The sequence below is a fragment of the Sinocyclocheilus rhinocerous genome, unplaced genomic scaffold (genome assembly GCF_001515625.1).
Source record: "Sinocyclocheilus rhinocerous isolate Xijiao unplaced genomic scaffold, SAMN03320098_v1.1 scaffold480, whole genome shotgun sequence".
NCBI classification, from domain to species: domain Eukaryota; kingdom Metazoa; phylum Chordata; class Actinopteri; order Cypriniformes; family Cyprinidae; genus Sinocyclocheilus; species Sinocyclocheilus rhinocerous.
Window position 1 is genome coordinate 1329343 of NW_015655401.1, and position 12322 is coordinate 1341664.

General features: G+C 36.3%; 1 protein-coding gene and 1 pseudogene across 1 annotated transcript; both read right to left on the reverse strand.

Annotated features, from left to right (window-relative positions):
* Nucleotides 1-869: 869 nt before the first annotated feature.
* Nucleotides 870-3520, reverse strand: LOC107718157 (claudin-18-like). The gene is made up of 5 exons (XM_016525137.1): nt 3301-3520; nt 1598-1762; nt 1298-1454; nt 1106-1204; nt 870-978 (listed from the first exon to the last, which is right to left on the reverse strand). The coding sequence occupies exons 1-5, from the start codon at nt 3518-3520 to the stop codon at nt 870-872; spliced, it is 750 nt and encodes a 249-aa protein (XP_016380623.1).
* Nucleotides 3521-5595: 2075 nt separating this feature from the next.
* Nucleotides 5596-6221, reverse strand: LOC107718158 (transcription factor SOX-14-like; annotated as a pseudogene).
* Between the last annotated feature and the right edge of the window lie 6101 nt (nt 6222-12322).

Here is a 12322-nt window from a genome sequence, read left to right on the forward strand (position 1 = left end):
TTTTTTTTTTTTACATTTCCCTCAAATTGTTCAAGAAGAATATGGTACCAAGTAATTTGCATGTATTATTAGAAAAGACCACAGTGATTGTGTTTCAGTCACCATTTGCTAGTTTTATTAATCATGTCACATGCAGGCAGTGTGCTCAGAATTTAGTATGAAGGCCCTTTCAAACCAGAGTCAAGCCAAAACACCTTCAGTCCAAAGAAGATTTGATTTTTTTTCACAGGGACAGAGGCAGCTCTGAAGGAAAACACACCTATTAGCAGGTATTTTAAGAAATAATTAACTGTAATTATCATATTACAGATTTACTGTGTGTTAACATAATAATTACAGGGATCACATAAAGGACATCTGCAATGAGACCAGTGTTTTTCTGGGTAAGTCTATGATATGTCCCTATCTAGATAGCTGTAATACACTTTAAGATGTTTATTTCTGTCTTTAAAAATATATCAACCTAGAAAATCAGCAATTAGTTTGACTCTTTTTCCCCTCCTCTCCATCCTCTGTAAATTGAATAAATTGTTTTGTGCTCGACCAAGCAAATCAGCTGCATCATGTCAAGTATAATTGGCAAAAGTTTATTAGAATTTTAAACAGCAAATTATTTACAGTGATTAGCTATTGAATCTTAAGTACCTGTGACACTCCCTGTGTCACACACCATATCTGCCCAATTTACCCATATACAATAAAAGACTTTTCAATGGAGACATAACAAATCACTTAACACATTTTAACTGCAATTATCAAAATATCTTCAGCATCCAAAAAGATTACTTCAGTTCGTCAGTGCAAGGCATTACATCTGACATAACTGACAGAAAAAAAAATTATTTCTTTCAGAAAAAAAAATTCTTTCATTAAATTTGTTGTTGTTCTCCTCTCATTCTCTGAAGGTGACACTCTTCATCTGCCCCACTGCACTGGGCTGTGGCGTTGTAAATATATCCCTGTCTTGTATCAGTGTTGCTAAAATAGAACATGCTAGTTAGCTTACAACCCATTAACCTAATATGTGTCACAGAATATTTAGATAGATAGATAGATAGATAGATAGATAGATAGATAGATAGATCTGTGTTGGAATGAAACTTACGTTTCCATTGTTTTGAATGCGATGCATTTCAAAATTCCTCCCAAAATTAACAAAGCTCCACCTACCCAGGCTACATAGAGGGCAGGACCAAATGTGTACCTGACCATTCAAAATAGAGATAACAGGAAGTTATGCGTTTAGCACTTTACAGACACCTGTGAATCATATGTGAGTGAAAAAATGTCATCTTACCTGGAAGCAAATGAATTAATTCCTCCCATGTCCATGCCCATGCCATTCCCACATTGTATTCCTTCCTTCTCTCCTTGCTTTTGATTGTATTGGGTCATCATGAAACTGGGCACTATTTGATCAGCATACACTGATGATCCAGAAATATCAAAAATGCCTGAAAAGAACAAAGATTATATGGGCCATGTGTATTATAATGGGAATTATTGTGACAATAACAGTTTGTAAACATAATAGAAACAAATTGAAAGATCAGTGGGGTTTAGTTTAGATACTGAGTAATAATAAGCTTTTGATTACCAGCAATGATAAACAAAATCCCTGTGCTTAGCATCAGTTTGGCCTTGGTCAATAGATCCATACATCTCATATTGAGGCACTTTAGGCAGAAGAATCCAATGAATACTGCAATCACACCTACTAAAATTGCTACTATCATCAGAGCTCTTATAGCCTGAAGGATTCCTGAAAAAAATACAGGGGGAAAAAACAGAATATTAGAAGGTCATTAAAGTCTTTGAGTTGATGCTTTTTGTTTAATTTCGTCCTAAACTTATTGTTATAGTGATAGTTCATCCAAAAATTAAAATTCTGCCATTTACTCACTCTCATGTCATTACAAACCTGTATGATTTTCTTGCTTCTGTGGAACACAAAGAAGATATTTTGAAGTGTTGGATTCCATTGATTATGTGGTCAAAAAATATAATGGAAGTTAATGAGAATTGAAACTGTTTGGTTACTAACATTTTTTAAAATATATTTTGTGTTCCACACAATGGTGGTGAGTAAATAATGACAGAATTTTCATTTTTGGGTGAATTGTCCCTTTAAGTATGGACTTGAGCAGATGACAACACCTCCTCGGAGACTTGGAAAAAAACCTAAATATTAAAAATCATTTAACGTTGCTTATTGTCCTTCATTGTTAGACTAGCAGTTCCCAAACAGTGCACAGCCACACAACAAGAAATGTTTAGTGAAAAAAAATATCAACACTTCCAGCCGAGGCGGATTTAGTGATTTGGGGGCCCCAGGCAAAATATAGGAATCGGGCCCTATATATTTTGCACAAATTAAAAAATTTGATGAGATGAAAAGAGATGAGGTGGAAGTATAAATTATGATATTAATTTAAAACGGGGTTATGTGGGTGGATTTTCGCATTGGTCTGAACAAAAACTGCAGATGGGATTATTGAAAATGCACATTCATTCTCTGCCAGCAGGAGGTGCTTTTGGAACATCAGAAATACAGCGGTTTCCCCGGTAACGGCTGTACACAAAGCAGGCTCCACTCATAACCGCTACTTTATCAGATAAACGTCGGTACCATTCAGAGATTCATTCATATAAAAACTTGAATTAGTGAGAATGAGAAAAATATAGCCTATATTGAGGAGGAAAGTCCACCGATGAGTTACCAGCATAAGCCTGTGTGCCAAAGGCTGTCTAATTCTAAACTTTAAAATACACTTATTTTAGTTATTTTAACTACAAATTTAAATGAAAATGAAAAAAATAATGAAATGGAAATTATACATTTACACACCTAAGGATTATATCAACCAAACAAGTAACTGCAAATGCGTCCTCTACTTGGGTCCTTCTCATAAATGAGCAAGCGGCATTTAAAACAATAAACATATAATATGCACTGTTGCGCAATATTTAATTACAGCTTCAGATACATGATATTTTCATTTGCTACAAGCAGGATACACAAGAAGTGTGTTCAACTCGGACACGCAGACGGTTGTCGTGGTGATAAACACTGTAAAAAGCAACCATTCTCATGTCAGCGCTTAATGCGCATCTCGTATATGAAAAGCATTTTAGGGGGCCCTTGGCTTTTGGGGGCCCAAGGCGGTCACCTACCTTTGCCTAATGGGTAAGTCCGCCTCTGCTTCCGGCTCAAATTTCAGTCTCAATGTTAGGTTCAGAAATAGACTTGGATGTCATTTTTTGGGTTTGTACACAGAAAATCTCATTATGTCAACCTACTTGAGTAGCTCAGGTAGCTGTAGAGAGGTTGGCACTCAGTGAGTCCAGACTGGGACACCTCGCAGTCCTTCCACAGGCCCTTATAATGGTGGATGGAAGTTGCCTGGTGCTCCTGTTGGTCTTCAGTGCACCAGACATCCATAACTGTGGCAGCAAGAACTCCAACTGTACCGATGGCGCCTGCTACAAAACCTGTGGTCTGCAGTGCTGTGGCACTCATTCTGCTTCTGTCTTCGTTTCTTGTCTAGGATCTTGTGAAGTTGGTGGTGACAAGTGTTGAGCTTTACTGAGGTTTGACAGGGTGAGACTGCTTTTTAAAGTGTGAAGGCTCACATGCACACTCATAAAGTGATGCTTGTGATAAGCATTGAGTTGTCATAGTTCCACCTACTTTTCAACAGAAATATAAAAGGAGTACTAAAAAGAGTCATCATAAGCACCATCTGTCTGAGCACTAACACAAATTATCCCTGAGGTCACTTGATGTGTAATATCTAAGAACAGTTCAGACAGGCCTTACAATGCACACCTAATTATTAGATCAATTTGACTTAGTGAGTAAACTGTTCGTTGAAGATGAAGTCTTTTCTTTGCCTTTTCTTCCCCTCTGATTGTTCCTCTGCTTAATACTTCACCATTACTGATGCATGAAGAATCAGCAGATGATGAGAGAGTCTGATAACAATGAGTAATTAATGACATTTGTGAGGACAGCCAAGAAAATGTGAGACATTGTGGAATGGGCAAGGATTAAAAAATGTTTTATAGCATTTAATTGCATGTGGTGTGGTAAGGTGCATGTGATAAGATGTACTGTACATCATCCAATAAATTATGAAAAAACAACGAACACCTTTATGATTGTGCATGATATCATGTAGTTGTAGCTTGTTTATTATAGTTCATCATTTGGATATGTTCCAGGATATTTGGATATGTTATATATAAAGTTATTTAGAGAGAAATTACGTTATTTGAACTATATATATATATATATATATTTATATATATACGTACGTTAGATGAATTATGTAGAAATGGTTTAAATTTGTCAAATATACTGCCTCAAATGATTTTCACCTGTCCCACCTTTTGTCGTTCTATTAATTCTCATATTACAATGACACATATTCATAAATTATCAATACAGACGAAAAAAAAATGGAATTCTGGAAAAACAATAGGAGGTTGTTTCCAAAATAACCCATAGAGCTTTAATTAGGCTAAATATGCAACCCTGGCAGTCTCTATATTTGTTATTTATTACATTGGACAGGGGCAGAGGACAGATAAATGACAAAGAGATGAAATAACGTCAAAAAGATTTTAGGCTATAGGAGGGAGAGAAAAAACCAGGCAAAAGCACAAAGGCAATGCAAATAAACTGCACTTGTTGAAACCAGGGAATGCCAAAATCTGCATTTATTATACAAAACAGAACAGACAAACATTTACTAGACAATTGACAATTTGTTCACAATTAAAAAGTTAATGATACAATGTTTTTTTCCCCCTTAAGGATTTAAGTCACAGCTTTTGAATGCTGTCACAGGATGTTTCATATATGAATCATAAGACTAATATCAATCAAAGGTCAAATACTGTGACTTTCTAGTTATCAAATTAAATGTAAGTAAAAATGACTTCTGTTATGTTGTATAATATTAAAATATTATGTATAAAGTAAGTTGACAGTTTATTCTGAATAAACAAATGTTTTATTTGAGATGTGCATGCTGTAGTTACTGCTAAAAATACAGATACTGGACACTTTAACAAATCAGCAGGTCATATTAAAGTAGTAACATCGTGTATATAGCCTATAGGCTATATTTAAATATATATTTGTATTTTTGTTGTTTTTGGCAATTCAGCATGTAGAAAATGTCTTTTAATGAGTTAATCGCTCCATTCAGTTATATACAAATTTTCAAGCAAAAAATTAAATGTCAATATACAAACACTATTCAAATCATCACTCGATGTCTGGCATTTAATTGTGGTAAAATTCATCTTTGGCTCTGAACAGTAAGTAATTAATTATATTATTTTTAATTATTACAATAATACCAAATGGTCTTTATAAATGAGCGTGAAAACAAATGTGAGATCCCATACAAACAAACAAATAAATAAATAAAATTACCATTATTAGGCTAAAATAAAAATAGTTAAATGTATTTTAATCAACATTTATAAAAGCTGCACTTGAACTTGAACTGAGAAAAGACCAATCGATTTCTCTCTTGAAAAAAAAAACCCGAATACGATACTAATGACATTTTAATGACTGAGTCACAGCGCTGTAGAGCTGTTTGCAGTCTTGCTCATACCTGGAAACACTATATAGGCAACTGGAGGTGTGAGACTGGAAGAAGGCCAGGGCGAACAGTTACAGGGCAGCAGGTATCCGGGGTTTGGAGACAGGTGAGTGTGTGAGCATCCCAGACTCCCGAAGGACCTGTGTCCACTGATAGCTAAAAGCTGGAGAAAAAGCCAACGAGCCCGGGGTTAAAGCAAGTTTTTCATGTCGAAAAGCAGTTGACAGGCTCTGCTCCATGATAGGATGTTGCATGGACGCAGCTGAATGAAGGGGTCGTGGTTTGTCCAGATTTGAGAAAGCTTGAAATTCTCGCTCGCCGTGATGCGGTAAAGACAACAGCGTGTCCTTCCTCAACAGTCCTTTAGGTTTGCGTCTCGGTCGGTATTTGTAGTCTGGATGCTCTCTTATGTGTTGGGCGCGTAGTCTTTTAGCCTCGTCGATGTAAGGTCTTTTTTCAGTCTCAGAGAGCAGCTTCCACTCGGCGCCGAGTCTCTTGCTGATCTCAGAGTTGTGCATCTTTGGGTTCTCCAGTGCCATCTGTCTTCTCTGACCTCGCGACCAGACCATGAACGTTCATTGGTCTCTTGATGTGCTCCATGGGCTGCTTCACCATGTTCCTCGAGTTCATTTGCTGCTTTGCGTCACGGAATAATAATTTTTAAAAAGTTGCTATAACACCTGAAAGTATATTAAAATCATCTGTGGAAAGAGATGGTTCCTCATCTGATGAGGTGAGGTGAGATGTGCAACGGTGTTTAAAAGGCAGGATTCTTTTTTTTTGCCACTGAAACTGAAGTGTGTGAGAACGACTGCTTGGTTTTGTGAGATGTTTGTTTCAAATCTCTGAGAGTTTCAAAGAAAGCTTAGCAGCGAGGACACATCATAACCCCTCGCGCCCAATCAGCCCTTAAGCGACATAATACAGTTACAATGACACCAGAAAACAGTGATTTCTGCAAAAAGGGGACTCGATGAAATTAAAATGACTTTAAAGCTGCCTATAAAAGTTTAGGTAAGCCGCTCTCTCAAAACACACACACACACAGCCTTGACATTACAGAGCGAGGACTCGACAACACTAGCTGTCCTTGGTGCTGACAGATTATTTACAACAAAAGCTGTCCTAGGCATAACATGTCCATAAGTTTTATTTTTAATCAACAATTTAATTAAAAGTTATATGAATGCATAAGGGGAAATGTGTGAAGCCACAACCATTTCCTTTACAACCTTTTTTCTTTGAATCACCTTCTTGCCTTGGTCAGTGAATTTCACATGCCCCTGCAGAGTGAATTAATTTTTAAGAATGAAAGTACAAACATTTCACTTAAATTCATAATAATGATACAATGTCAAGTATTTCATGTCAAAATACCCATTTTCGCCCAGAAGGATACTGAAGCATTTGCAACATTTATAATGTTACAAAAGAAATAAAAGGTTTTCTGTCAAACTTTCTATTCATCAAAGAAGCCTGGAAAAATTATCGCGGTTTCCACAAAAACATTAAGCAGTTTGCACCTACTAAACCGGATGCTTCCGTTTTCAATATTGATAATGACAATAAATGTTTCTTGAGCAGCAATTCAGCATAGAGTGATTTGTGAAGGATCATGTGACACTGAAGATGCTGATGCTGAAAATGAAGCTAAAAATTCAGCTTTGCCATCACAATAATAAATTACATTAAGGAAAACAGTTACTTTAAATTGTAATAATGTTTCGCAATATTACTGTTTTTAATGTATTTTTCATCAAATAAATATAGCCTTGGCATATAAGAGACTTTTTTCAAAAACATTTAAAAATGTATTATTTCCTGTTTGCTTTCACAGTTAATTATGCTGATAAATTTGTCACACAATGATTTGCTACTAGCTGTAACATTTTTAAGGTTTTTTCCTTTTATCTGCACAGCTGTTACAAATGCAAACATGGCATCGGAATTTAGAAATAAAGAAGATGTATTAAATTCTCAAAAATAAAGTTTTCCATTATTAGCAACTGGTTTTTGTTTTAATCATAAACTGATGTATGAATGATGCTCTGGATTATTTACAATGCATTAAAGAAAGAAAATAATACCAAGATATTTTCTGAATTTACCCTTTGAACTATTGTGATTTGATAAAAATGCAAAGTGCATGAGAATGACTGATATCGAAAGAAATGATTTTGCATTATGTCCAAAAAGATACATCTGCAGAGTGCAGACTCGTGGATATTCTGGCCATGGATAAGCATGTTAGCCATGAATAATCCTTTCATGTCAAAGGAAATATTCCTTCCTAATGTATGTCTCGTGCCCACTGCTTGTGTGAATTGTTCAGATAAATGAGAGGTGCGTGAGCTGACCACAGGACAGCTGGTGATTTGCTGTGTCCATCATGAGATTTTATTTCCTGCACTTAGGGATTTTTGACACAGGGTGGCACTGATCATGCTGTGAAGCTGATTGCTTTTCATTTGCCTTTTACAGGTAGATAAAATAGCCATTGAAAGAGCTATCAAATCTATATCCTGCTTTTAGATGCCTTCTTTTATTGCCTCAAATAATAAGTAGGATGAAAAGTGTTAAGCATACACCTCTAAATATAAGGCACTTATCTTTAAAATGACAAATTAAATGTTTATTGTAAAACATAATTTAATTCATTTAGGTTTTAAATTTAAACTTTAAATATTTGGCCATTGGTCAAAATTTAAAGCGCAAATTTGTTATCATATAGTTTGTATAGCTGTGTTCTGCATATACACTGAACAAAATTATAAACGCAACACTTTTGTTTTTGCCCCCATTTTTCATGAGCTGAACTCAAAGATCTAAGACTTTTTCTATGTACACAAAAGGCCTATTTCTCTCAAATATTGTTCACAAATCTATCTAAATCTGTGTTAGTGAGCACTTCTCCTTTGCCGAGATAATCCATCCACCTCACAGGTGAGGCATATCAAGATGCTGATTAGACAGCATGATTATTGCACAGGTGAACCAACGAGGGTAAAGACCTGCGACTTTACCTGCTACAAACTCGCCATCACACTTAAGTATATTTTTTTCCTTCTCTTTACACACTGTCCTTACCTGTCCTCTCTTTTCCATTTCTATCATGTGTTTCCAAACCATTCCGCCTGTCTCTCGACAACGCTCTAACATCACACGCAGACGCCAACGCTGAGAGAAACAGGCCTTTTGTGTACATAGAAAAAGTCTTAGATCTTTGAGTTCAGCTCATGAAAAATGGGGGCAAAAACAAAAGTGTTGTGTTTATAATTTTGTTCAGTGTATTTGGATGCATTCTACACTCTCAGAAAGAGAAATTAAGTGTGCATGATAATATGTTCCCAGTGGAGAGTGATTAGGAAGACTATAGTTGCCAACAGCACAAATTGACCAGCATAATCTGTTTTTCCTTCAAGCAAAAGTGATACTGTACCCCAGGACCCAAAATATAATTTCTTTTATATATCATGTCAGAAGTATCTTTTCAAATGTATAAGGAATAGATGGAACATGCAGTGCTTGAGAAAAAGACATTGACAGGTACAAAAGGAGAGTGTCCAGGAGATGGAAAGATGCTTATGAAAGGAAGAGATAGTTTTATTATACAGACAAATATAAACAGACAGCAGTACACCGTGAAAAAAACATAGTCTGCACTTTCATCTTTTTATGCATTCTTTTCTCTGCATTTATTTAAATGAGGGTCGAAAGGAAAAAATAAAATTAAATCCCCACCACTCAGGAGGATTGACACATATCTACATTATTACATTATCTATAATAATAATAATAATAATAATAAATTAATAATAATTAATTAAAGGTATATAGCCTAATAGATTAAAAAAGGGAAAGTAACAAAATACACTGTAATAAACTGTACTCAAATGTGAGAAAAAGTATGAATATGTAAATGGTAAAGCTTGCATTTTTGTGAATATAAACATTTACATTCAAAAAAATAAATGCACACACATATACCTGTACATAAATACATACATGCACACACACACGATATGCCCCAAAAATCCTTTGACCACACAAAATTCTTTCAAGCAATTTCTACACTATATTTTCTGAATGTTGCATGAATCTGTTAACAGACATTTAAGCATGAATTAAAACTCTGATTACTCTCGGACCTTCTTTGGTGTAGTAAACAGCTAGTGATACCTTCAAGCAGTGCATTTTGAAAACCTCTTCCAGAGCAATCCTCCAGATTTCCTCTGCTCTGGGGGATAAAGCTTGTGCTTATTTTAATCATATTTGAGAAGTCAAGCTTTGCTTTAATAGCCATTCATGGAAATACTGGTGGTAAAAATGTGTTGGAGGAATGAAGACAGCACAAATCCTGAGAGGTGCCATGATCTATAGCCACTCTGTCACCCCTGTGAAATTAATACTGGAGATAAAGCCCCAAATCACAGCAGTCAGCAGTCACTTAGAGACATTTGCAATAAGGCATTTCTGCGAAAAGCACTAAATACAGACTAAAGACTTCAAATGTACCACAGCAAATTAAACTGAGCTTTTACGTGAAAGATGCCCTGTAAGCATTGCAATACTAACTCAGTGTGAGTTGATGGGTGATGTAGTTCAGAATGCAGAGATGCAGTTTTTTTTTTGGTGTCACATATCAGTGTCATTTGTGATTACAGTTAAATATTTAATCCAGAAGGTCTCATTTATTTTCAATACCTCTACAAGAATCTTTGTTGCTGTATATCATGTTACATGCTTTGATATGTATGACCTTGTTTTATTAAGAAAAATATATATATATTTAGTAAATGTACACAGTTTTTGGATGCAATTTTCTGTCTTACAAGGTATTTTTGTGTTCGCGTGAGACAGAAAGAAAGAATAATGTCTGATAATCTTTAGCATTTGTCATATTCTAATGTCTGTAACTATAAGACCGTTAAAGTACAGGTGGGCAGTTGTTTGAGAAAACTGTTAATATTAGCTTACATTTACTCATAACAAGAAAAAAGTAATCATCATGCATTATTAGTATGCATTAATAAAATTAAATTGACATTTAAAAATAAAAATCCAAGCAAATGCAACGAGAGTATTTTTAAAATATTTTCAGTGACTTCCTGTGACGTTTAAAGGCAGAGTAAGCGATTTCTGGTAGCCAATGTTGATATTTGAAATCACCAAAACAAACACACCCCTACCCCAAAAGGGTCTTGCCCCTATTTTGATAGCTCCGCTCCACATATACGTACGCAACCCAGGCAACGATTAGTTCTGTGAAACAAAGCAAAACCAATGTTACACCATGTCTACGGACGTGAGTGTGAAATTCATAATGACTAACTCTCTACCTTTTATCACCACTAGAGGTCACTGCCAATCCTAAATTTGATATCTGTGAGATTCTAAATATAGCGCCTACAGTATACATGTGCTTTAAACCATTGACCATACATTGGATGCTCACAAGATTTTATTTGGCTGTATTATGTCTTAAATGTTATTATGTGCTCTTTATATGCTGTTGTTGAGTCCTGTCATGATGATCAGATCACACGTTTAATTTTTTGTCCTCTTGAAATCCGATATTGCATCTAGATCAGGGGTGTCAAACTCAATTCCTGGAGGGACCGAGGCCCGGAGCCCTGCAGAGTTTTGTTCCGACCCTGCTCCAACACACATACCATGCAGTTTTCAAATAAGCTTGTTTTTCTGTGAAATTCATAATGACTAACTCTCTACCTTTTATCACCACTAGAGGTCACTGCCAATCCTAAATTTGATATCTGTGAGATTCTAAATATAGCGCCTACAGTATACATGTGCTTTAAACCATTGACCATACATTGGATGCTCACAAGATTTTATTTGGCTGTATTATGTCTTAAATGTTATTATGTGCTCTTTATATGCTGTTGTTGAGTCCTGTCATGATGATCAGATCACACGTTTAATGATTTTGTCCTCTTGAAATCCGATATTGCATCTAGATCAGGGGTGTCAAACTCAATTCCTGGAGGGACGGAGGCCCGGAGCCCTGCAGAGTTTTGTTCCGACCCTGCTCCAACACACATACCATGCAGTTTTCAAATAAGCCTAGAGCAGTGGTTCCCAACCCTGGTCCTGGAGGCACCCCAACACTGCACATTGAGGATCTACTGAATTAAATGTAGTGTGGCTTAACCAGTTGTTTTAAAACTTGTTATACAATTAGAACAATATTTGAGAAGGGTCTGGCTGCAGACTTGCACTTGCACTGTCAGACTTGCACTCTCACTAGAGATGACCGGTTCGCGAACGAATCGTTCAATTTAACCGGTTCTTCTTAGTGAACCGGTTGAACCAGTTCACCATGCAGTTTTCAAATAAGCCTAGAGCAGTGGTTCCCAACCCTGGTCCTGGAGGCACCCCAACACTGCACATTTTGCATGTCTCCTTTCTCTGACACGCCAGTTTCAGGTCTTGGAGCAGGGCTGTCAAACTCAATTCCTGGAAGGCCGGAGGCCCGGAGCCCTGCAGAGTTTTGTTCCAACCTTGCTGCAACACACATATCACGTAGTTTTCAAGTAAGCCTGAAGGACTTGGTTAGTTGGATCAGGTGTGTTTAATTAGGGTTGAATCTAAACTGTGCAGGGCTCCAGCCCTCCAGGAATTGAGTTTGACACCCCTGATCTAGAGTATCTACTGAATTAAAGATAGTGTGGCTTAACCAG